Source organism: Oryx dammah, unplaced genomic scaffold, assembly GCF_014754425.2.
Source record: "Oryx dammah isolate SB20612 unplaced genomic scaffold, SCBI_Odam_1.1 HiC_scaffold_19, whole genome shotgun sequence".
NCBI classification, from domain to species: domain Eukaryota; kingdom Metazoa; phylum Chordata; class Mammalia; order Artiodactyla; family Bovidae; genus Oryx; species Oryx dammah.
In genome coordinates, this window is record NW_024070203.1 from 12,672,519 (window position 1) to 12,700,177 (window position 27,659).

At 38.4% G+C, this 27,659-nt stretch overlaps 1 protein-coding gene across 5 annotated transcripts in view; it reads right to left on the reverse strand.

The window, feature by feature from the left end:
- The window catches only part of PHF3 (PHD finger protein 3), a 90,254-nt gene that overhangs the window by 25,189 nt on the left and 37,406 nt on the right, over window positions 1–27,659 (reverse strand). For 2 of the 5 annotated variants that reach the window (XM_040261418.1, XM_040261420.1), the window contains 2 exons: window positions 7,490–7,651; window positions 2,046–3,798 (listed from right to left, as the gene is read on the reverse strand). In XM_040261418.1, the coding sequence (XP_040117352.1) occupies window positions 2,046–3,798; window positions 7,490–7,651 (1,915 nt within the window). Of the gene's footprint in view, window positions 1–2,045; window positions 3,799–7,489; window positions 7,652–8,534; window positions 8,725–27,659 lie in introns of all 5 variants that reach the window. The other 3 variants (XM_040261422.1, XM_040261423.1, XM_040261421.1) reach the window with 2 other exon arrangements.

Consider the following 27,659-nt stretch of genomic DNA (forward strand, 5'->3'; position numbering starts at 1 on the left):
ATTAACAAATAGTTTTCACTGAATGTAGCTAGTGCATGAGATCAAAGAAATGGATGAAAATTATTTCCACATATGTCCTTCCTAATAAATTCATATACTTATACGTGGATTAAACTAGGAAAATTACATGCTGCATGGCGGTTGCATTTTTTTGAGTAACCTCAGTGTATACAAGCAGAAAGCATCAAAGAAGTAGTGAAGGCTAATTAACATGTAAAGAAAAAAAACAATCAATAACTTAAGCTTCTTTATTCACATAATTGAAGTAATAAGAAATGTTGCTTCCAAAATTGATTTTCCAATATTATAATATTCACTTCAATTACATAGGGTAAACTCAAAATCCCTACACATCTAATATTAGAATATTAGGTCATTTTCCAGATGGAGGCAAAGAAACTCTAGGTTTTACAGGGTAGATCCAAAAGGCAGCTTTAGGTAAAAGAACAATGGGACTTAACACTAAATCTTCATTTTAGGAAAATAACTGATGTTGGTGAAGTGACAGTCTTCATTTAAAAGCCTGAGCAAACTCCTGAGGCCATCATAACAGAAGTTATCTCAAAAAAGGTACCTTATACCATGGCTTACGACTCTAGGCCAAAGTTTCATTTCAGAAACTTATTCACTTTAAGGCTTCTATCTGATTACTCTGACAACATGTCAGTGTGATCATTTTTAGAAGATGCTTGCAAAGAAACAAGGTCTTCTAAAAGACACAAGGACCATCCAGCCCTTAATTCTCTTAAGCCCACTTTAGAATATTTTAATAAGGTATTTTAAACAAGCAAACAAAAAAACATAAAGAGCACAAAAGTGAGGGCAAATGTAGCACTATATTCAAATAAGTCAGTTTTAAAAACTGGGAATATGCTGTTATAAAGTAACTACTGACACTAAAAACAGGCTACAGGCTGAATCACAAATGAAGGAACTTGACATAAAAGTTATTTTTTACAGAACAGCCCCAGCAACTCCCAATTACCATCTTCCACACCAAATAATGTATTACAGCACACTGCACTAAACTGTCCCTCCCTAAAGAGTTTCATTTTCATACTAACATTCACTTTCATGAGTAAAGATATTACAATGTGCAAGTTACAATGTTCTTTTATTATATCAATGTTGATAGAAGTTCCAACAGCAATCTCAACACTTGAACAGGATAATCTTGTAGCTGAAAATTCCACTTCATCTCTTGTTCTCATTTTCTGAAAAAGCTAGCAAATAAAAAACACAGGGGGGCAGAGGGGAAGCAGAGGATGGCAGTGTCATAAAACTAAGGATAACACTGAGTCCTGTGGAAAGAATGTCAAGGGCAGTGCTATAAAATCACCTCCTAAAGAGGAGAATTCACAGGAAATCCAAATCACTAAAATAGCAAAAAACAAAATATAGGTTTCACTCCATCCCATGTTACATACAAAATTCCCCTGGGTAATTTAATAGTTGTTTTAGCTATAAAATTTCATTCTAAAGTCAAGTTTGATAGTTATAAAGTAGCTATTAAGTAGTTATTAAGTCAGAGGAACTGCTTCATTAAAAATAAACAAACGAAAGTGTATGTGTGTGTGTATATATATGTATGTGTGTGTATATATATATATATATATATGTATATATATATAAAATTTCCATTACGCCCTTCACATTTTATTACTAGTTCTTCTCAAGCCAAACAAAATAACATATAACTTACAGGCCCAAAGCCCTATAAAAATTTTCTCATTTTTTTTTTTTTCTTAAGATGCAATGACTAAGTTACAGTCTCTAACTGATTACAATGACAAAACAATTCCATATATATCAGTTTTTGGTCAGACTATGTATTTTAAAGTGTTCTAGAATACTGATGTACTCAGTGGCTCCATCTTTCTATCATCCAGGACTGAGGAGGGGTTTTTGTTTTTGCAAAAGTCTTTGCATATAAATAATCTTTCTACAAAAAGTTCTCACACTAATCTCACTCTAAAAAACAGCAATTCTCTTTAATGTACGTATCACATACACACACACACACACACACACACACACACACACACCTGTTGCCATGTGGTTTTTTGCAAAACCCACACTGCTTGCTGGGAGTCCAGATATATTTGCATTCGAATGAAGAGCTATGATCTAAGCCTTCCCTTTTTACAGTAGCTATGTTGTCTGGAATGAACAACGGTGGCTCATCCAAAGAAAAACTTTTGCTGCTTCTTCTTTGGCGGGGTTGTAGGTTCTTCTCAGGTTTTTTTAATTTCAATTTTTCCTCTTCCTTTAAATGTTCTCCACCACCTGCATGCTCCAGCTCTTCCTTTGCATGACTATTGGTTCTCGCGGCTAGAGTCAGCTGCTGGGGCTTATGGCACTGTTTCTGACTGGCCTGCAATGAGTGTCCAGTTTGTACAGGATGGTGAGGTTCTTTAGAGCAACTAGGGTGACCATGAGGTTTATCACTCATAGAATGAGTTAAGGGTTTGGAAATCTGTACTAAATTTTGATCCTGTGATGTTTTTTTGAATATAGAATGAGCTTGATTTTTCACAGATTTAACCCCAGAAATGCAACTCTGAATCTTCAAATCCTTATCAACTTGTTTTTTTCTCACTTTGACTGGCCTTTGAAAATTCTGCTTAGATTCTGATTCATCAGCATTCCGCTTCACACTTTTGACATTAGCTTTAGTTTTGTTATGCATTAATTCATGCTTTACTGTAGCAACTTTTTTCTGAATGTCTGTTGTCAAGGTTTGCTTAGGATGAATTACAGGTTTTTTATGTTTAGATTTTATGTTTTTTGATTCTAAGGAAGAAACACTACTTGACTGGCTATCTCTATCATCCTGAAGGGTTGCTGTTTCATGAAACTCCATTTTAATATCTTCAACAATATTCAACTGTTCTGAATTTTGGTCAGGTGCATCACAAATAGCATTTTCTAAAGTATTCCTTTCTGGTTCAAAAGCACCGGTACTAACCACCTCCAAGTTTGATTTATTAAATCTGGTGCCCTCCAATTGCTTATCATTAGACTCTGTCCCTTTACAATAAGCCATTTCTATTTCATTTCTTTGAAATAGAGGGGAGTTCTTAGCTTTATCAGCAACTTCCATGCTATCTTGCAATTCCAAACTACATTCATTTACTTTATCCACAGAACCAGACAAACTGACAAAATTCTTTTCTGTCTTGTTTGGGTTTGTACAAGCAGCACTGCCAGAGAAAGCATCAGAAGATGCAGGTTCCTTAATGACATTGTCATCTTTGTGGGGTAATTTAACTGTCTCCTTTGATTCTTGTTCAACTTCTCCTGCCTTCATTTCTTCAACAATAGTCTCATCCATTTTACCTGAAATGGAATCGTTCCGTTCATTTTCTTCTTTATCTGAAAACTTAAATAATGGGCTAACAGACTTGGTTTTACATTCCAGAGTTTCACTTTTCTTTTCTTCAATATTAATACAAGTCTCTGAAAGGAGTGGACAATTTAACTCATGAGATGGCACATTTGCTTCTCCCTGATTATTACACTTCTGCTCAGAATCTAATCCAGCTTCATCCTTCATTTCAAGACAAGATGAAACTGCCGCTTCAACCTGTCCACTGTGTCGGTTGCTCCTTCTGCTCTCTTTCTGGTGTTCCGATTTCGGTGATGTACCAGCTGCTTCTTTAATCTGACACCTTTCTGGTTGTTTCACGCCTACTTTAGGGGCAGACACAGTCTTCCCAGGTGCCTTTTTTGTGCTATTTAAAGGTGCTGCATTTGAACGCTTGGCAATAGTGCTTTGTCGCAAATTTCTTACTTGTTCTATCACAAGGGAAAAAAATAAATAAAAATAACTTAGTTATGTTGCCATGTATTTTTATTTCAGTGCAATTTATTCTGAGCTATAAAATTTATTTTCCCATTTCAATGAAAATGTACTAAATATCTACTCGTGATGGACCATATTTTAGATATGTTAAATTTTATACTTATCAAAGTTCTATCAATCTGAGGCAGGAAAAAAACCTCTATAAAATTCAGACTGATATTATACTTTACAATAAGACAAATATTTTTATCAAGTTTCCTTTTTATAAAAATAAGCTGAGACTAAAAATTAATTAAGATCCTTTATATTACTACCCATCTCAAACAAGATTATCATACAGTTTTAAATATTAAATACCTTTAAATATATAAAAGGAAACAAATTCAAGTGCCAATGAAATCTGAACCAAACCATCTATCACAATAGGATCTGTGTGAGTTTCACCACAGCCTCAAAGGAATTCTAATGCCCTTATAAATGTACTTCCATTGTATCTCCATTTTTAGCAATCTATTCCTTGACTAGTTTAAATATACCAAGAAGTCAAATATACACTGAAGTACTCGACACAGATCAACCAAAAAAGAAATTATATTTTAAAAGATTGAAACCATGAAAATGTTTCAGAAGAGAAAATGAGTAAAGTATGAAAATAATACTGGATACATCCTCCAAGGAAAACAGAAACACAAAGTGAAAAGAATTGGAAAGAAAGCTAAATAATTCACTAAGAAAAAAATATAACAATTCACTAAGCGGAAAAACAACCCACAAACTGAAATACAAAATAAGGAGCTATATATCCAAGCCTACGCACATCAATACCTCTGCATCAACTCTGCATGAAAACTAAGTCACCAATTTAAAAAAGCCTCTTTCCTTTTTAACACAAAACCCTACAATGCACTGATATTTAGAACATTCTCCTAATGTGTCACGTATCACTGACCCTGAGCTGTGACTGTCTTACAGAAGGCGCTACACGTCTTCCTCCGTCTCTAACTTCCCTAGGAATCGCCTGCAGTCACGACACTCAAGTGTCCCCGTTTGGATTATAAATTATATGGTCATCCTAACCTTAGAAACCCTTCCTAATCACCCCAAGACTTGGTGCAATATCTAGTCTTCAGGTAGGTACCCCACAACTTTAAAAAATTACTTACTGGATTATGAACCACTCAAACTCAGATACATGAACAATTTTAAATAACTAAAATTTTTATGGTTATCAATATTTTGATAATTTTTAAAGTTTTGAAGGCAGTTTGTAATAATTTATAACTCTACTATATTTATCTGCCCTGAAATAAATGAAAAACTTTTAAAACCCATTATCTAAGTGGTTGATAAATGAATAGCACATTCAACTGTGAAGGTATTTAAACAAAAAGCTATTTTCCAACAGTAACTGATTAATTAGCAAAGGATAATTTAACTATCTCCTCTAACTATAAACTGCCTTAGTTTGAAGCTGGACTACATAGGCCAAACATTTATTGTTATTTGTCTGAAATGTTCATTCTTTCATTTCTCAAAGTCACAAATATCCACCAAATAACCAATTAAAAAAAATTGAGGAAAAGATAAGTAAATATATATATCTCAGTTAATTTACTTCTTAAACTCCACATCAAAACTACCCAAAAGCTACAAATCTAAAAGGAAAGGAAGAATAAGAGAAAACAGGGACAATTTAGGAGGCCAAACAACAGATGATCAAACTCTGATGCAGAGAATCCGCCAAGGTGAACACTAACTGGCAGTGCTGGCCAAACCAGTACCACTGTCATCTCCAAAGGCCTAGAAACTGGTGACCCCGGATGCTCCTAAAGCAGGGAGGAAGGCAGGCAGTTCACACGAGGAGTTGAAAGCCAAGTTATTTAAGAAGCAGTTGGACCCCAAGGTCCCTCTCCTCTGTTCCATCTATTGGGCAACTGCTCTTCCCAGTTTCTTATCCAAGAGCGGAGGCTTACTCTTTAAGGAGTATAAAAACAGTTTTAAGACTAAGGAACATTAAGCACAAATAAGAGTGGCAGTAAAGTACACTGAAATTTTTAAGATTATGTGACTCTCTATGTGCTGAAAGCTGAGATGCCCCCATCAGCTTCCCTAAAGAGTTTCCATGTATGCTAGTAATCTAATAATCTAACAATCTAAATTCTAATATCAGGGATTCCTCCAAAACGTTACACAGCCAGATTACCATAGAGAATGCTCACAGTCAACAAAACATTAAACACTGAGCAAACTACCAATGATCAGACATTTTAGGAAAGTCTCTTAACATGAAAGACAGAAGCAAAAAAAAAAGAAAAAGGAAAAGAAATTTTTAAAAGTTTAAAACACTGTTAAGTATCTTATGAAAGACAACATAAGATACCACATGCGTGAAACAAGGTCAAAATGCTACAAAAAGCATTATTCCAAAAACAAAAAAGAACACTCAGAATCTGATGAAAAAGTTGATGGATGAACACGAGAAAAACTCAGTAAAAAGAGGAAGAAGATAGAGGTGGATAAGTGAAGAAAATAGAAGAGCCAGTCCCTACTATCTAATACTTGAATGATAGGAGTTCCAGGAAACAAGAGCTAAGAAAATAAAAGGGGAAATAATCAGTGAAATAATTCAAAAGATTTTCCCAGACTGAAAATAGAGTATCACTTTCAAGTTTCTGAGGAAAAACAATCAGCAACCTTGAGTGAGAACAGATTATAAATACATTTGCAAACATACAAGGTTTAAAAATATATATATATATACACATACTCCTTTTCCTCACAAAACTACTAGAAGAGGTGTGTCACCACAACGAAGGAACTAAACCAAAGAAAAGTAAATAGGAACTGCAGTACGGAACAGAATCCTCAGAAGATTAGTAAAGGGAGCTCTGTGGACAACAGCCACGCCTCTAGCTTACATAGGGCTAACATAGCACTGCACATAGCAGCAGATCAGAAGGTCCCCAAAGACACTTTCCTCGGCAAGATGAAAATGAACAGAATGCCTGATATGCACAAATATATTCAGAAAAGATTCAGACCACTGGCAGAGTAGTTAGGGTGTAATTACTGATTAAAAGCTGTGTGTGCAAACGTGTAAACTAATAAGCAAATGATCAATTATTAAATCAGAAAGACAAAGTTGTATAGAACAGTTTATTAGAAGGATCATCACTAACAGCACACTGACTCATAATAACGTAAGTAATTCCTACTGATCTTGTGAAATTATCTATTAGAAAAACGAGAAAATATACTTTTGTTTCATGGGGGAACAAGAGGAGAAAAGAGTGCTAAGTTCACCATCCAGAATGGGAAATCAATAAATACAATCATCAGAATAGTCAAGAAGTAGAAATATACATGTGTTACTTAAGAGACATGGAATACCAAAAAAGTAACAATAATTAATAAAACCAAAGTTTCCTCTGAGAAAAGGGAAAAAAGTAGTAGGATGGCAAGTACTGGAAACTCATAGGACTAGTCAACTCTCTGAATCATGTGTAATTTCAACAAAAATTTTTAAAAAAATCATACCAACAGATTGATACAATCTCAAAACTGATGATCAAAATGCCTCAGGTTAGCAAACACCAAGAAAATACTATCACTGCTCAGCAAGTTTACACTCTATCACATCTGTCCCTACGTTTGACTTTCTAGCTAGTTCTCTTCGGTAGTTACCTTGTGCCATTAAACGAGGTGATTTTCTTGGTGATCTCACTGCATTTTCTTCTACTTTGTCCCTCAAATTCCTGTTAGGTAAAATCAGTTCTTCGTCATCAATGGTATCATTGCCACTCTCTTTAACAACTCCTTCATCCATAATATCGTCAAGACCAACAACTAGGGAAAAAAAAAAAAAATTTTTTTTTTTTAAATATTGGTGATGTTAAGTGTTTAAAGGCAGTACAGAAAACACTGAGACAGTTTCCTAAAATGGGATAATGCCACTAACAAGCTCCCAATTCAGTTTACAAACTTCTACCGCATGAGGCAACTGGTCAAAGAGAAGACTGGCTGTGATTCTTCTTGGTTGGCCCTCCATTGTCACACACTCTCACTTATCACTCACTGTACCTCTGTGAACATCGTAAGCAGCTACACCTGGAATACTTAATTAATCCCAATTTTGGTTAAAGAAATACAAAAAAGAGTAAATACCCTGAAAAGCTTGCAATTCTAGGATCATGCTAGAACCAAAAGATTCAAGTTCTAGCTGTACTCTATTCCTTGAAGACTTTCATGCTACATGTGTGAGACTAAGTAATGGAGATATACTTTTGAGTTACATCAAGTGCATGCGCACGCAAACACACACACACACACAGAATGAAAAACACAATGTAACTTTCCCCTCCCCCCACAAGTTGGGGAAAACAGTAGATGTTTAATATAACTATATAATTAAGTTACCTTCCCCTAATCAAAAGAGAGTCATTCGTTTAATGGCAGGGGAGGAGCCATGGAAAAGGAATGCAAGACACTGTATTTATATTATCAACAGGTTTATTTCTGTACCGAACAAATGTCATTTTACTAGCTGACATATCACAATTCTAAATGTGCAGTTGTATAAAATCTTGTGAAAGGAACGTGATTATTGCAGTCATATGACCTGGATTCAAGTCCCTGCTAAAACACTTAAATAAAACCTGACCAAATCCTTAACCTCTCTACCAGTTTCTTTTATCTCTAAAACGAGAACAACAATACCTGTCCTACCTACCTCACAGGGCTGTTGTGAGGATCAAGTGAGATGATGTATGAGAACTCACTTTGTAACTTTAGAGCACTACACAAATGTTAGTTATTATCTTCATCCTAGGGGTTAGAAGGAACCTCAAGAAGTTATCTAGTCCTCATCTTTGTATCCAAGTAGAACTTCATTTAAGAGTTCAACAAGAAAGTGGTCTATCCTAAAAATTTAAAGAGAACAAAATTCTTTATAAATATACTTTCAAATGGTACAATCCTTTTGAAGAGCAATTTGACAACAAACAGAATTATGAAACTCCTTATATACTTTGACCAAAGTATTATATACGTATAGAAGAGAGAATAAGTTATGAAAAAAATGCTGGCTGGAAAACATAGTGTGATCCTTGTTAGTAACAGACAAACAAAATGTTGTGCATGCACATTTAGACAAACAAAAAAAAAAGATCAGCAAGAAATGGATGAAAATTATAACAACAATTATTCTATAAAATAATACACTTTTTCGCTGTTTTCCACATTTCCTGCTATATGCATGGATTACTCTCAAAAACAGAGTCCATGTTTTTTATCACTATGCTATATGTACTAAAGGCTTAGAGAAGAATTTATCTTAGGAAAATTCATCAGGACTCATTTAAGATATAAACTGAGGGAAACACAGGGAGTTCCGTTAGGTTACTCCACCATGATGGATGCTGCCACACATTCATACACACTCTCAGAGAATCTCTAACATTAGATAATTAGTTCTACCATGTTTACTTTAAAAAGCAAAAGTGAAGCATTATATGCATACATGTATGAAGAGATAGAAATGGATGGGGGAAGGAAGGTTATCTGTGGCTATCTGGTGGTAAGGTGGGGTAAGGAACTGGGGAAGTGGGGTATATTTTCTATAATAAACATGCATTTTGTATTGTAATCAGGAGAGAAAGTAATAATTCAAAAAACAGTCCAGGAGAAAAGTGATTAAAACCTGATTAACAGTGTTCATTGGCAGGATTATAAAAGGGCAGTCTGAATTTTAGGGTTATACTGCACAGCAGGATTAACAGGATTTAGCAAAGACAAATCTGGAGGTTACTAGGTTTTACCTTATTCCCCTTCCTGGCAGCTACAGCTGACCCCTCTCCCCATCCTGAACCCTGTTTCTCACTTGATTTCTGAACATCACACACTCCTCCCTCACTGGCTACTTCTCAACAGCCTTTATAGATCTCTTCTTGCAGGTATCACACACCAAAGGACTTAAAAGGTTCAGTCTTCTCATCTCCCCTTTATGTGCACTCACTTCTCCCCAAACGACTTTATCCAGTCCATATATACTCGCTTGACTCCCAAAGTTATCTTCCCCAGCTCCAAACTCACATATGACCTCCTAAGAGTATGATCTGACATGTCCACTAGGTTGTCAAACAGGTATCTCAAGATCAATATAGAAAAGAAACACCAATTCTACCCATTTCCCCTCCCCTCAGTAAAACTGCCCTCCTAAGACAGTCCTGGTAATGGAACCCAGCTGCTCAATGCTAAAGCTCTAGAACTATCCCCAGTGCCTCTCTCCTCATATCCTACATTCAAGGGTCAGTTCAACCTGCTGGCTTTATCTACAAAACACATCACCTGTCTGATCACCACTGACCACTCCCACAGTTCACCTTCTCCCCACACCACCACCATCTCCCATCAAGCCCCCTGGTGTCCCAGGATCCTCCACGGCCACCCGCCACAGACACACACTCATACTCACAGCTTGTTTTCCAGACAACATAACTGTATCTTAGATTCTTCCAAACTAGAAAGTTATATCATGTTACCATTCTTCTATCCCCCAAACCTTACCAATACAGATGTATGTTCACACACTTCAGATACATTTTCAAAATCCCAGCCAGGGCCTCCGAGATCCAGAGAAGAGCAGCCCCAACCCACTTTCCTGACTTCTCGACCACTGACTCACAGTGCTCCAGTCACACTGGTCTCTCCATAACACAGGGAAGCAAAAAAAAAAAAAAAAAATCAAGCTCTAGGTTGTTTCCAACATTTCCAGGGCTCTCAAGCAGTACAGTACGCCCCCCAAAACCAACGCATCTGCTTAACCTTGCTGTGCCTCAAGCTGCTCTATCTATGAAGCAGAGATCATGCTAGTAGTCAGCGGCACACTGTAATGATTACATCAGAGTGAGTGCAGGGCTTAGAACAGAATCTGGCACCTAGAAACTGTGGGCTTTGGTTCACAGTCTCCCCTATCATGGACCCCACCATCACAATTTATGTATTCTTTTTCCCCTCAATTCCTCAGAGAACAAATCTTCCATTAAAAATGTACCTGAAATTTCCTTCTTCTAATCCATTAGTCTGATTAAAGTAAATCAGAGTACAGAATGAACAATCTCTTGTAAAACCCATCCAATTAGATACTTAAGTTTTAGAAAGTTCAGTCCAACAACTTCCACTAAGAAAATGAATAGAAAGCAGTGACGTAGAATCTGTGCTCTTTTCAAATTTCTGTTTATTCTCAGTTCAGTTCAGTCGCTCAGTCATGTCCGACTCTTTGAGACCCCATGAATCGCAGCACGCCAGGCCTCCCTGTCCATCACCAACTCCCAGAGTTCACTCACACTCATGTCCATCAAGTCAGTGATGCCATCCAGCCATCTCCTCCTCTGATGCCCTCTTCTCCTTCAGCCCTCAATCTTTCCCAGCATCAGAGACTTTTCCAATGAATCGGCTCTTCACATTGGGTAGCCAAAATACTGGAGCTTCAGGCTTCAGTGGCAGTCCTTCCAAGCAGTATTCAGAGTTCATCTCCCTTAATACTGACTGGTTTGGTCTCCTTGCGGTATAAGGGACATCCAGGAGTCTTCTGCAGCACCACAGCTGGAAGCCATCTAGTCTTCTGGCCCTCTGCCTCCTTTACAGTCCAGCTCTCACAGCCGTAAGTGATCACTGGGGAAACCACAGTGACAGTACAGACCTTGGTCGGCAGTCACGTCTCAGCTTCTCAGCACACTCTGTAGGCTTGTTATAGCTTTCCTGCCAAGAGGCAATAATCTTCTGATTTCATGGTTACAGTCACCATTTGCAGTGATATTAGAACCCAAGAAGAGGAAATCTGTCACTACTTCCACCTTTTCCCCTTCTATTTGCCATGAAGTAATGGGACTGGATGCCATGATCTTCGTTTTCTTAATATTTAGTTTTAAGCTGAAGCTTTCACTCTCCTCCTTCACCCTTATCAAGAGGCTCTTTAGTTCCTCTTCGCTTTCTGCCATTAGAGTGGTATCATTCACATATCTGAGGTTGCTGATGTTTCTCCCGCCTACCTTGATTCCAGCTTGTAACTCATCCAGCCCAGCATTTCTCATGATGTGCTCAGCATATAGGTTAAATAAACAGAGTGACAGCAGACAGTTCTGTCATACTCCTTTCTGAATCCTGAACCAACCTGTTGCTCCATACATGGTTCTGTTTCTTGACCCAAATACAGGTTTCTCAGGAGACAAGTAAGATGGTCTGGTATTCCCATCTCTTTAAGAGCTTTCCACAATTTCTATGATCCACACAGTCAAAGGCTTTAACGTGGTCTATGAAACAGAAGTAGATGTTTTTCTGGAATTCCTTTGCTTTCTCTATGATCCAGGGAATGTTGGCAACTTGTCTCTGGATCCTCTAACTTTTCTAAACCCAGCTTGGACGTCTGGAACTTCTTGATTCAGGTAATGCTGAAGCCTAGCATGCAAGATTTTAAGCATGACCTTACTAGCACAGGTGATGAGTGCAACTGTCTGATGGTCTGAACATTTTTTACCACTCTTCTTGGGAACTGGGATGAGGCCTGACTTTTTCCAGTCCTGTAGCCACTGCTGGGTCTTCCAAATTTGCTGACATGTTGAGTGCAACAATTTGACAGAATCATTCTTCAGGGTTTTGAATAGCTCTACTGGAAATCCTACTACTGGAAAAGTTCAGTTTTAATTCCAATCCCAAAGAAAGGCAATGCCAAAGAATGCTCAAACTACCGCACAACTGCACTCATCTTACACGCTAGCAAAGTAATGCTCAAAAATCTCCAAGCCAGGCTTCAGCAATACGTGAACCGTGAACTTCCAGATGTTCAAGCTGGTTTTAGAAAAGGCAAAGGAACCAGAAATCTAATTGCCAACATCTTCTGGATCATCTAAAAAGCAAGAGAGTTCCAGAAAAACATCTACTTCTCCTTTATTAACTATCCCAAAGCCTTTGACTGTGTGGATCACAACAAACTGTGGAAAATTCTTGAAGAGACGGGAATACCAGACCGCTTTACCTGCCTCCTGAGAAATCTGTATGGAGGTCAAGAAGCAACAGTTAATACTGGATGGAACAACAGAGTGGTTCCAAATCAGGAAAGGAGTATGTCAAGGCTGTATACTGTCACCCTGCCTATTTAACTTATATGCAGAGTGTATCATGCAAATACTGGGCTGGATAAAGCATAAGCTGGAATCAAGATTGCCGGGAGAAATATCAATAACCTCAGATATGCAGATGACACCACCCTTATGGCAGAAAGCAAAGAACTAGAGAGCCTCTTGATGAAAGTGAAAGAGGAGGGTGAAAAAGTTGGCTTAAAACTCAATATTCAGAAAACTAAGATTATGGCATCTGGTCCCATCACTTCATGGCAAACAGATGGGGAAAAAATTGAAACAGTGACAGACTTTATTTTGGGGGGCTCCAAAATCACTGCAGATGGTGATCGCAGCCATGAAATTAAAAGACACTTACTCCTTGGAAGGAAAGTTATGACCAACCTAGACAGCATATTAAAAAGCAGAGACATTACTTTGCCAATAAAGGTCCATCTAGTCAAAGCTGTAGTTTTTCCAGTAGTCATGTATGGATATGAGAGTTGGGCTATAAAGAAAGCTGAGCACCAAAGAATTGATGCTTTTGAATTGTGGTATTGGAGAAGACTCTTGAGAGTCCCTTGGACTGCAAGGAGATCCAACCAGTCCATCCTAAAGGAAATTGGTCCTGAATATTCATTGGAAGGAGTGATGCTGAAGCTGAAACTCCAATACTTTGGCGAGCTGATGCGAAGAACTGACTCACTGGAAAAGACCCTGATGTTGGGAAAGCTTGGGGGCAGAAGAAGGGGACGAGAGAGGATGAGATGGTTGGATGGCATCACTGACTCAATGGACGTGAGTCTGAGTAAGCTCCAGGAGTTGGTGATGGAGAGGGAGGCCTGGCATGCTGCAGTCCACAGGGTCACAAAGAGTTGGACACGACTAAGCGACTGAGCTGAACTACAATTCCACTGCATCCACTAGCTTCACAGCACTGATCCCTGAGGTTCACTTGACGTCACACTCCAGAATCTCACCACCATAGTTAGCCGGTTCATTCTTTTTTTGTACAGTTCTTCTGTGTATTCCTTCCATCTCTTATTGATCTTCAGCATCTACTAGGTCTCTACTGTTTCTGTCCCTTATTGTGCCCTTTTTTAGGTGAAATGTTCCCTTGTTAAGGTAAAATTTATTAAATTTCTCACAACTGGCATAAGTTTAAGTCACTTTACACCATACAGAAGGGAGAACCACAGTACTGCAGGAACTTCACATCTGACAAGCCTTAATTCAACTCACGCTGGCAGTACAAAGGCCAAACTCCATTGCTTCTAGGAACTTATCTCCTCTATTATGAAACTTGGCCCTAATTATCAGACTTGAGAAAATCCTAAAGAGCATGGTCTCTTTGCAAAGTCACAACAATAAAGGTTACGTATCTATTTCAGAGTTTGTGATCCGAAGTAAAATAAAAACTTCCACAGATATATCCTCTTAACAGCGCCCCCTCAGGTTTCTCCTCTAACACAGCAGCAGACCACCACTCAGCCTCTAAGGGCCTCCCTTCAGAAAGTGTTTCCTTTATGGATGATTCACACGCTCCTTCCAAAAAGAGTCCACGTTATGACACACATCATCAATTTGTGTGCTATATATACAATGAGTCATTTGGGGGTGAATTTATCATTTTAAATATTGGCATATTTCGAATTTAAAAAATACAAATAATGCTACTACCCTTTTTCCCTCTTAAACTTCTTTACAATAAATTTAAAAACACAAACTTACTGAGTCAAAGAAGGCAAATTTATATATTCTATTTTTCAATCTCATCACGACTTCTGATAAAGAGTATAAATAATTTACAGTGCAAAAAGTTTCATTTTAAGTCTCAATTAAGAACTTACTAGCACTGAGTTGCAGATTTTTAAAAGAAACACTGTTACTATAAGCCTGACATACATACTGCTTTTCTGCATTTTTTTTAGCTCGGCCTTCTCTTCTAGGCTTGTCTTAATGCATTTTTCTCTCAATAATTTATATGAACTCTTTGTGTAATATCTGCGTTACCTATTTAATGCAAGTATTTTCCCTCGTTTATCTTTATTTTAGTATTATCTCATGCTGCTGCTGCTGCTAAGTTGCTTCAGTCATGTCCAACTCTGTGCGGCCCCACAGATGGCAGCCCACCAGGCTACCCTGTCCCTGGGATTCTCCAGGCAAGAGTACTGGAGTGGGGTGCCATTGCCTTCTCCGATTATCTCAGTCTAATTTTTCTTCAGAATACTGTCTTCAGTTACTCCAACAGGATTAAATTATCCATCCTTTCTGCTGAAATTTAACACATTTCTAAAGTCTTATATTTAAACATATATTTCGACTTTTGTCAAATATTTAAATATTTAAACAAATATTTCGACTTTTGTCAAACAATTCATACTTTGGGGAAAAACTGATTAATACTTCCAGAAAGAGAGTTTCTATCGAACAAATCTAAAAGACACTAGGCTAAATGAAGTTGAAACCGTTTTTTCACTGCAAATCTTTAGAGCCTTCAGTATGTTAAAGGCACATACTATGAGGGAAAGAAGTGCACATGGTAAAACTGCTTCCCAAACTTTATGTTCTCACACACACACCAATAAAACAGACACCAAAATGCAACGAGAGTTATTTCAGAAAGCAGCTTTCTCCTCATTCATACTTTCTAATCCATATATTAAAAACACTTTGTCAAAAAGAATTTCCCCCAAAATACACACTCACTGGTGCCACTTTTTAAATCTTTTCTTTTTAAAGTTATATATGTACCTGATTTTAAAGAATTGTGCCTAATTCTATAAAATTTATGAAGAAAAACACTAATGCTCAGCACCCACTCACTTTCCTTCTGCTTCTCCCACTGAACATCAGTTCACTGGGAAAATATAGGTAGTATCTCCCTCCACTGAAAGGCTACTGTAAAAACTATCCTAACAAGTGCCTGATTGCATGCTTGACTGAAAACATAAGAGAGCAGCCATTATAATATCTTAGCAGATACTGTAATTATTTTTCAAACCATTTTCTGTAGCCCTAAGTACCCTTCACTATGACCCCTCCCCAACTGTCAAAATAATTTCTTATTGCCAAAATGATTCTATCACATTATTAATAAAAGTGAGATGATAATCATTCCCTAACTTTTGAGCATTTTAATTCCATCCTAAAATACCATAAATTACCTACCTTTATAGTAATTCATTCAAAAATACTGAGCACCTACTATGTGTCACATGCTGGTGTAGATTATTCCAGATACCAATGACACAGAATTCTCAAGACAAACAACCTGGTTTCTTCGCTAAGTGTGAAGAAGTAAGGGGTTAGAAATAGAAACGTGTGTGCATGCTCAGTCACTCAGTTGTGTCTGACTCATTAAGACCCTATGGGCGACAGCCCTCCAGGCTCCTCTGTCCATAGGATTTTCCAGGCAAGAACACGGGAGTGGGCTGCATTTCCTTCTCCAGGGGAACACCCTGACCCAGGGACTGGACCCATTTCCCCTGCACCTCCTGCACCGGCAGGAGGCTTCAGCTGGGAGATCATTTAGTAACAGTAAGGGGCGGGCAAGTGTTTACCCAGACTGATACACGCTAAAGTCACACAGCAGCCAAGTGAACACGTGAACATACTGACCTATCTCAATTCTAATTCAAACTGTAAAAAGAAAAATGTGTGGGAACTGGGTAAATAAATGAACATTGACTGCATTCTTGGAAACATTAAAAAGTATCTTTATTTTAGACCGGATAATATTTATGCTATTTTTTAAAAATAAAGAATTCTTTTATTTTAGAGATACATACTGAAATATTTACAGACGAAATTATATGATTTCTGAGCTCTTCTTCAAAATAATCTTGGTTGAGGGGAGGTAAGGAGGACTGAAGCTTGGCATGCTGAGGTCCATGGGGTCGAAAAGAGTTGGACACGACTAAGTGACTGAACTGCAGTGAAGGAGAAGTGAGTGGGGTTTAAATGAAAAAAGAAGAACTATTAATATTAACTGTGTAAGTAACACGGAGATGAGGCTTCACTTATCATACTAGTCTCACTGCTTTGATGGAGAAGGAAACAGCAACCCTCTCCAGTATTCTTGCCTGGAAAATCCCATACGGCTCCTCAGTCCATGGGGTTGCAAAGAGTCGGACACGACTGAGCGACTTCACTTCACTTCACTGCTTTGATGTTTTCCATAAAACAGAAAAAATTTTAAATACTGTTGCCATGAAGTTTCCTTTTAACTAGGATGAGACAAATAAAAAAGATATACAGTGTATAAACAAAAGGGAAGAATAATAGAGAGTACAAAGAAGGGAACAAACAGTAGTCTATAATTTTAAACTGAGAGGCCACGGAGAGCCAGGGATACTGGTACCAGTTGTCTCCTGCGCAAGAGCTTCCAGGGCAGGAGAAAGCTTACTGCTCAGGCCAGAAAGAGCTTGGGGATGGCAATGCCGAGGTGAATTTTCAGCAAAAGCAGGACAAGTTGAGGGAATAGCTTTCTAGTAAGAAGGCACATCAAGTACCTAGACTCTGAGGCAGGAGCATGCCCAGGATAGTGGAAGAACAGAAGAATGGGGGCAAGTCTACATGGCCTGATTAGCAAAAAGAGGGAGAAGAGCAGGTAAAAATAGAAAGGTACAGGGGGCAAGCTAGGCTCAGTCTCGTAGGCCAGGAGAACTTTAGTTTTCTCCTTTGTGTGAAATGGAAAGTGACCAGAGTACTGTGAATAAAAGTGTGATAGGATCTAACTCTCCAAGATTACTCTAGATGCTGTTCTGAGAACATATGGGACAGAAACCCCAGAGGCAGAAGCAGGGAAACCACTTCCAGGCTAATGCAATAATCCAGATGAGAAATGGTAGTGACTAAAACCACAGTGGCAGTGAACAAAGTGAGACTGTATGAGATACCAAAGTCTGGATATATTCTGAAAACACTGTCAACAGGATCTGCTGATCAAGTGAATACAGAACATGAAAGAAATAAAAATGACTTCAATGTTTTTTGTTAAGCAACTCAAAAGAAGTTAACATTTCTAGAAATGAGGGAGACTGTAGGCATAAAGTGGTACAAGCAGAACTGGGAGTTGGAGAAGCAGGTACCAAGAGTTCAGTGTTAGACATTTAGCTTAAAACGCCCAAGAGACGGCCAAAGAAGTAAATACAGGAGTCTGGAGTGTACATATTTAAGAGCTGAATTATAAAGCATGTTTTAAGTCATAAAATTAGGGCTTCCCCAGTGACTCAGAGGGTGAAGAATCCACCTGCAATGCGGGAAACCTGGGTTCAATCCCTGGGTTGGGAAGATCCCCTGGAGAAGGGAATGGCTACCCACTCCAGTACTCTGGCCTGGAGAATTCCACGGACAGAGGAGCCTGGCAGGGTCTATGGGGTCGCAAACAGTTGGACACGACTGAGCGACCTTCACTCACTTTCACTTTTCAATTCATAAAATTATACAACATCACCATAAAAGTGAGTAGAAATAGAGAAGATGCTTAAAACCTGAACCCTGAAATACTCCCGTGCCTAGAGGTCAAGAAGATGAAGAGGAGAATCAGAAGAAACTGAGAGGAAGACAGGAAGGTGAGAGAATACCCAGGAATGGTGACCCAAAAACCGCATCTGGCAGAATGACACTGCTTGCAACCCAAGCAGCTGATGAGAGTGAAATCAGAATGTGGAGGGGAGATACTGGGGATGAGAGCATTAACATTCTTTCCAGGAGTTTGTTGCAAACAGACAAAAAGAACAGGGCAAGACTATACTGATGAATAAATATAAAAGATGATATGTGGCTAATACTGAAATTCAACTGTAAGCACCTCGACAGAGACTCTTTCAGACTGCTACCAAGTACAGAGAAAAAGAGATATTCCATTATGTTAATTACATATCATATCCATGAAATACAGAAAATAGAAACCTAATCAGAGGGGACTTTCCTCCTGGTCCAGTGGCTAAACCTCATGCTCCCAATGTAGGGGGCCAGGATTGTTTCCTGGTGAAGGAAATAAGATTCCATGTGCCACAACTAAGACCCAGCACAGTCAAATTAATTAAGTTTTTTAAAAAGGAAACCTAATCAGAAAACACAGAAACCTAATATCATAAATACCTAAGTATCTGATTTCATGAATATCTAAATATGTACCTAAGTATAGGATATAAGGGCAAAAAAAATGTACCAAAGGTTTTTCTTTAACTACCAGGCAACATTATGAAATTAAGGAAAATATCAAAATGTACATAACAATTTTTCAGTTGAATTAGCTCCACTCCATAATTCTAAGAAGCACAGAGAAGAGGCACTTGGCCACCAACACAGCCAACTCCAGAAAACTTAAGAGTAGCCAGGTAAGCCTCATTAATACAAATTGGAGTGTTAAGTGGGTACTGGGGAGTATTGAGTTGCTCCAGAATCTGCTCCTTGGTTGTTTGGAAATCACTGTCTTACAGTTGATTTACATAATCCACTAATTACAGACGCAACTTGGCCGAAAAACTAAATATTAAGGTATTTCTATAAGCACAACCCAAGGAGATACTATAGTTGACCCTTGAATAACATAGGTTTGAACTGTAGGAGTCCACTTATTCAGAACTTTTTTTTCAACTGTAAATACTCGGTATCACATAACCCATGGTTGGCTGAATCTCTGAACTTGAAACCACAGATACGGAGGAACTGTGGACAGCAAGGAACCTCTGATATGGAAGGCAGACTGTACATTATACTCAAGATTTTTGACTGTGCTGAAGGCTGACATCCCTAAATCACACTGTTCAAGGGTCAACTGTAAAACTACTTATTAACATTGGATTACTTTAATATGAGAAAAGGATTAACTAACAACCAGTTAGGAAAAGGAGTACGTCAAGGCTGTCTATTGTCACCCTGCTTATTTAACTTCTATGCAGAGTACATCATGAGAAACGCTGGGCTGGAAGAAACACAAGCTGGAATCAAGATTGCCGGGAGAAATATCAATAACCTCAGATATGCAGATGACACCACCCTTATGGCAGAAAGTGAAGAGGAACTAAAAAGCCTCTTGATGAAAGTGAAAGTGGAGAGTGAAAACGTTGGCTTAAAGCTCAACATTCAGAAAACGAAGATGATGGCATCTGGTCCCATCACTTCATGGGAAATAGATGGGGAAACAGCAGAAACTGTGTCAGACTTCGTTTTTTTTTGGCTCCAAAATCACTGCAGATGGTGACTGCAGCCATGAAATTAAAACACACTTACTCCTTGGAAGAAAAGTTATGACCAACCTAGACAGTATATTCAAAAGCAGAGACATTACTTTGCAGACTAAGGTCTGTCTAGTCAAGGCTATGGTTTTTCCTGTGGTCATGTATGGATGTGAGAGTTGGTGTGTGAAGAAGGCTGAGCACCGAAGAATTGATGCTTTTGAACTGTGGCGTTGGAGAAGACTCTTGAGACTCCCTTGGACTGCAAGGAGATCAACCCTGGGATTTCTTTGGAAGGAATGATGCTAAAGCTGAAGCTTGAGTACTTTGGCCACCTCATGCGAAGAGTTGACTCATTGGAAAAGACTCTGACGCTGGGAGGGATTGGGGGCAGGAGGAGAAGGGGACGACCGAGGATGAGATGGCTGGATGGCATCACGGACTCGATGGACGTGGGTCTGAGTGAACTCCGGGAGACAGTGATGGACAGGGAGGCCTGGCGTGCTGTGATTCATGGGGTCGCAAAGAGTCGGACACGACTGAGCAACTGAACTGAACTGAACTGAACAACCAGTTAAATTAAGTATACTTTTCATTTGCTATTTCTCTACTAAGAATGTTCTTCCCTTACCCAGGAACCCACGATCTTCAAAAGGTTGGCCACTACATGTGTCCAACCAAGCACACTGCTTCTCTTGGGTCACCTCTACCCACAGACCTGCCCTGACCTGCCCAACTCTCTGAGATGGCACTGGCCACCAAACAACCAACCAGACAGTCTCTATCACCTTACATTCTACTTGGAAGCTCCAGGACAGGGATTTTGTCTCAAACACAATTGTATCCTCCAGCACATGATGGGCACTCAACAACTGTTTCTTAAATGAACAAAGAGCACCAACCACTTTTTGCCAAATCATTACACCTTACAACTGTGGAATCACATGCTGCTGGTGCTTGGAATAAATTTTAATGAGAATGTTACCATAAAGCAGGAACTGGGTGAAAAGAAGGTGACTAAGTCTCCTATCATATGGATCTTACCTTTATTTTCACACTGCAATGAACCAGATCCCAACAAGGCACTTTGTTCTATAATATTTTGTTTGCTTTTATTCAAACATAAAAGAAAACCAGAGGCAAATGAGGCTAAGCAAAAAGTTCTTAGAGGATTACATATTTTTCAGTATGTAAGACTGATTTAATATCCTTAATCCATAGCACCCCATGACAAGACTCTACTGATATTTTACACAAAACTAAATAGAATATAAACTCCATGAGAGCAGGAATCTGACACTGTTTTCTGATATGTCTGTAATTCCTGTAACAACCAATGTAATTCCTATTAACATCAGCAGATTGAAAACATAACCTAACTGCACCAAAACTCAAATATAATTCCTGGGTATTTTATTCTCTTTGGTGCAATTAAGATTGTTCTCAATCTCTATTTAATGTCAAAGTTTCTTTTACACAGTAACACTGACCTCTTGTAATGCAGCTTTAGCTCTGGTGTATTACTAATTCTATCTTTCTGAGCAGGTAGCTTTTCTGTTGTCTGGCTGTTTCATGTTGGGATCCTTCCTTCTACTCTCTGGTGTTTAAAACCTATAAGCATTCTTACTCTGAGTTCTGGAAGGAGTTAGCCAATGCTACTGTGATACGGAGTTCCATTCAGTTCAGTTGCTCAGTCGTGTCCAATTCAATGAGATGCCATGGACTGCAGGATGCCAGGCCTCCCTGTCCATCACCAACTCCCGGAGTTTACTCATATCCATGACCATTGAGTCGGTGATACCATCCAAACATCTCATTCTCTGTCGTCCCCTTCTCCTCCTGCCTTCAATCTTTCCCAGCATCAGGGTCTTTTCAAACGATTCAGTTTTTCCATCAAGTGGCCAAAGTACTGGAATTTCAGCTTCAGTATCCATCTTTCTAATGAATATTCAGGACTGATTTCCTTTAGGATGGACTGGTTGGCTCTCCTTGCAGTCCAAAGGACTCTCAAACAGTCTTCTCCAACACCAAAGTTCAAAAGCATCAATTCTTCGGCGCTCAGCTTTCTTGACAGTCCAGCTTTCACATCCATACATGACTACTAGAAAAACCATAGCCTTGACTAGACCGACCTTTGTTGGGAAAGTAATATCTCTGCTTTCTAACATGCTATCTAGGTTGGTCATAACTTTCCTTCCAAGGACTAAGTGTCTTTTAATTTCATGGCTGCAATCATCATCTGCAGTGATTTTGGGGCCCCCAAAAAATAAAGTCTGACACTGTTTACATTGTTTCCCCATCTATTTTCCATGAAGTGATGGGACCAGATGCCATGATCTTAGTTTTCTGAATGTTGAGCTTTAAGCCAACTTTTTCGCTCTCCTCTTTCACTTTCATCAAGAGGCTTTTTAGTTCCTCTTCACTTTCTGCCTTAAGGATGGTGTCATGTGCATATCTGAGGTTATTGATATTTCTCCCAGCAATCTTATTTCCAGCTTCTGCTTCCTCCAGCCCAGCGTTTCTCATGATGTACTCTGCATGTAAGTTAAATAAGCAGGGTGACAATACACAGCCTTGATGTACTCCTTTTCCTATTTGGAACCAGTCTGTTGTTCCATGTCCAGTTCTAACTGTTGCTTCCTGATGTGCATACAGATTTCTCAAGAGGCAGGTCAGGTTTTCTAGGATTCCCAACTCTTCAAGAATTTCCCACCGTTTATTATGATCCACCCAGTCAAAGGCTTTGGCATAGTCAATAAAGCAGAAACAGATGTTTTTCTGGAACTCTCTTGCTTTTTTGATGATCCAGCAGATGTTGGCAATTTGATCTCTGGCTCCTCTGCCTTTTCTAAATCCAGCTTGAACATCTGGAAGTTCACAGTTCATGTACTGTTGAAGCCTGGCCTGGAGAATTTTGAGCATTACTTTGCTAGTGTGTGTGATGAGGGCAATTATGTCGTAGTTTGAACATTTCTTTGGCATTGCCTTTCTTAGGGATTGGAATGAAAACTGACCTTTTCCAGTCCTGTGGCCACTGCTCAGTTTTCCAAATTTGCTGGCATATTGAGTGCAGCACTTTCAAGCATCATCATTTAGGATTTGAAACATCTCAACGGGAATTCCATCACCTCCACTAGCTTTGTTCATAGTGATGCTTCCTAAGGCCCCCTTGACTTCACATTCCAGGATGTCTGGCTCTAGGTGAGTGTGAATGATCACATCATTGTGATTATCTGTGTCATGAAGATCTTTTCTGTACAGTTCTTCTGTGAATTCTTGCCACCTCTTCTTAATATCTTCTGCTTCTGTTAGGTCCATACCATTTCTGTCCTTTATTGTGCCCATCTCTGTTCCCTTGGTACTTCTAATTTTCTTGAAGAGATCTCTAGTCTTTCCCATTCTGTTATTTTCCTCTATTTCTTTGCACTGATCACTGAGGAAGGGTTTCTTGTCTCTCCTTGCTATTCTTTGGAACACTGCTTTCAAATGGGTATATCTTTCTTTTTCTCCTTTGCTTTTCGCTTTTCTTTTTTTCACAGCTATTTGTAAGGCCTCCTCAGACAGCCATTTTGCTTTTTTGCATTTCTTTTTCTCAGGGATGGTCTTAATCGCTGTCTCCTGTACAATGCCACAAACCTCCATCCATAGTTCATCAGGCACTCTATCTAAATCTATTTCTCATTTCCATTGTATAATCAAAGGACTTGATTTAAGTCATACCTGAATGGTGATATGGAGTAGAGGTTTGTTATTTTGTTTCTTTTGTTACTCATGGTAACTTCCTGATTGGAGTCAAATTTACAAGGTAGTTCTAATCTCTTGAGATAAAAATTTGGAATCCTTGAATTTTTGTATATATTCATGCATCTGTTTATCAAAGCTGTGCTTAGGACTGAACATTCACTGTATGTTTTGGCTGCTATTACAGGAATTACAGATATATCAGAAAACAGTGACAAATTCCTGCCATCATGGAGTTTATATTCTACTTAATATTGTGTATAATATCAGTAAAAGTCATCTCCTGGGCTGCTATGGACTGCAGCTGACATACATTTCTGCTCAACATCCGTTAATTCACTTGTAAGCAAATAATTTGAGCCTGAAATCAAATATAAAATGGGCAGAGAAGAATCTTCATAGCCTCACTAGCAAGGCTCTTGGCAAAGATAATCTGGATGCTAAAATTTCTAGCTTGAACAGTGAAGTTCTGATACTTGATGAACAAATTATTCACATAAAGACAAAATTTTGCCTGCTATAGTAAAAAAAAAAAAATTGTCCAGTTATTGAATATGCCAGTTGGAAAGGGAGATTTGATCTGCAGAGTAAACAAGATTATTACACAGCCAGACAAAAGTTATTTTTAAATCAGCTGATAAAATAAAAGGCATCATTTGAACATGTACAATTATCACATGAAACTGAATTGAGAAAGCATTAGGACATGAATTGTCTGCTTGAACTTGGTTCAAGTACTTAGTCAAAGTAATTTGATGCCCCAGCAGCGACTGAAAATGCTAACACACCCATCAGTATCTCAGCAGATAAATCCTAGGAATATCTTTGATACCAAGGATTATTCTACTCACAGGCTTTATCGACTTTTAGAAGGAGAAAATAGGAAAAAGAATTATTACCCATGTAAATCTGGAGAAGTGGCCGAGAAACTAAAACAGGATGTTTCTTTGGTACAACAACAGTTGGCAGAATCTCCTCAGGAATATTGTTTCTTTCTGTCCAAACTAAATAATGATGTAGACATGCTCTGTGATGCTTTGTATCAAGGAGGAAATCAGCCTTTGCTTAGTGATCAGACACTTGAGTTATTTACAACTTTTGGCTGTTAGGCACAATACTGCTGTCAACATTGTTGTACAAGTATTCAAGCCCCTGTTTTCATTCCTTTTGCATATATACCTGTAAGCGGATGCTGGAACAGAGTTAATAGAGCAGTTTCACTAGGTTGAATTTAACTAAATAACCTAATTCATCTTCTTATTGATATTCTTGCTGATGTGAAGACTAAAAGAAAAATTTGGGTATCTAGTAAACTGCATCAAGTGGAAAGATAATTATATGTATATTTTTTAAAAGATGAAAATTAAATCTTCATCAAGAATTTAGAAAACCAAAGATTAAAGCTATTGGTTTTGAAGACTGAAATTTGCCAAAAATGAAATCTTCACTGCCTGTGCTACATTTTAATGTTTTAAATATTTGGAGAAGAACATAGCTAATAATGGAAAAGAAAATGGCAACCTACTCCAGTATTTTTGCCTGGGAAATTACATGGAAAGAGGAGGCTGGTGGGCTACAATCCATGGGGGTCACAAAGAGTCAGACACGACTGAGCAATTGAACAACAAAATATCTATTAATAACATGCCCCAAACAATCTACAGATTCAATGCAGTCCCTAACAAAATTCCAATGGCTCTTTCACAGAAATAGAATAGGCAATCCTTAATTTGTATGGAACTACAAAAGACCTTGAAAAGCCAAAGCAATCTTAAGAAAGAAGAACAAAGCTGGAGACATCATACTTCCTGTTTTCAAGCTATACCATTTTCAAAATATATCATATATACCATATAATCATACCATAAAACAATCAAAACAAGCACACTGATCAACAGAACAGAACTGAGAACCCAGAAAAAAATTCACACATACACTGTCATTAATTTATGACAACAGAGCCAAGAATACACAAAGTAGTAATCTCTTCAATAAATAGTGTTGGGAAAACTGAATAGCTCATGTAAAGGATGAAACTAGACCACCATCTTATACCACACACAAAAATCACCACAAAATGAGTTAAAGACATGAACATAAGACATGAAACCATACAACCTCCTGGAAGAAAACATAAGAGAAAAAGCTCCCTGACACTGGTCTTGGAACTAACCAAGACCAATTTTGGATTTAACATCAAAAGCAAAAGCAACAAAAGCAAAAATAAACAAGCGTGACTACATCAAACTAAAAAGCTTCTGCACAACAAAGGAAACCATCAATAAAATGAAAAGGCAACCTATAGAACTGGAGCAAATACTTGCATATCCTACAGCTGATAAGAGGTTAATATCAAAAATATATGAAGAATTCATTCAACTCAACAGCAATAAAATAATCCAATTAAAAAATGAATGAAGTACTAAATAGATATTTCACCAAAGGAGACATACAAATAAATGGCCAATAAATACATGAAAAGGTGCCAACAATCCCTATTCATCTGCTGCTACTGCTAAGTCGCTTCAGTCATGTCCGACTCTGTGCGACCCCATAGATGGCAGCCCACCAGGCTCCCCCGTTCCTGGGGTTCTCCAGGCAAGAGTACTGGAGTGGGGTGTCTGAGAAATGCAAATAAAAACCACAATGAAATATCACCTCATATGTCAGAAAGGTTATTTTCAAAAAAAACAAGAGAAATGTAAGTGTTGTCAAGGATGTGGAGAAAAACTATATTTGTACTGTTGGCAGAAATGTAAACTGTTACAATCACTATGGAAGTTACCCAAAATACTAAAAATAGAAATACCATGTTGTTATTTTAGTCACTAAGGCCTGCCTGACTCTTTGGCAACCCCATGGACTCTCGGCTTGCCAGGCTCCTTTGTCCGTGGGATTTTCCAGGCAAGAATATTGAAGTGGGTTGCATTTCCTTCTCCAGAGAATCTTCCCAAGTTAGGGATAGAATCCACGGCTTCTGCCACAACTCCTGCATTGCAGGCAGATTCTTTACCGCTGAGCCAGTAAAGAATCCACCTGACAATGCAGGAGACATGGGTTCTATCCCTGGGTTGGGAAGATATCCTAGAGGAGGAAATGACAACCCACTCCAGTATACTTGCCGGGATAATCCCATGAACAGAGGAGCCTGGCAAGCTAGAGTCCTTGGGGTCGCAAAGAGTAGGACGTGACTGAACATGCATTTAGAACCACCATATGATGAAGCAATTCACTCCTGGGTAAATATCCAAAGGGGATGAAAACAGGATATTGGAGAGATATCTGCACTCCCACATCCACTGCAGCATTAGTTACAACAGCTAAATTACAGAAACAACCTCATCTAACAAAGGCTGACTAGATAAAGATGTGGAATATATACTCTGCAGAATATTATTCAGTCATGAGAAAGAAGAAATCCTGCCATTAGGGATGACACGAATGGACCCTGAAGGCATTGCGCTAAGTGAAATAAGCCAGCAAAGAAAACACAAATACTACACAGCTATCACTTACATGTGGAATCTAAAAAAAGGTCAAACAGACAAAAAGAGTAAAAAGGTAGTTTCCCAGGGGAAATAATGAGACTAAGGTTGGTAAAAGGGTACAAATTTTCAGCTGTAAAATGATTAAGGCCTAAGGAGCTTAAAAAATGAATTAATATTTTACATATTTAGCCTCAAGCAACTATATAGCATAAAACATCTCATTCCATTCTACAATATAGGTTTGAGTCAGTAAATACTTTGTTATCTTCAATGGCCCCTCTGGGCTCCTGTGAGCAGTAATGGACTGAGAGATCCTTTACCAAGT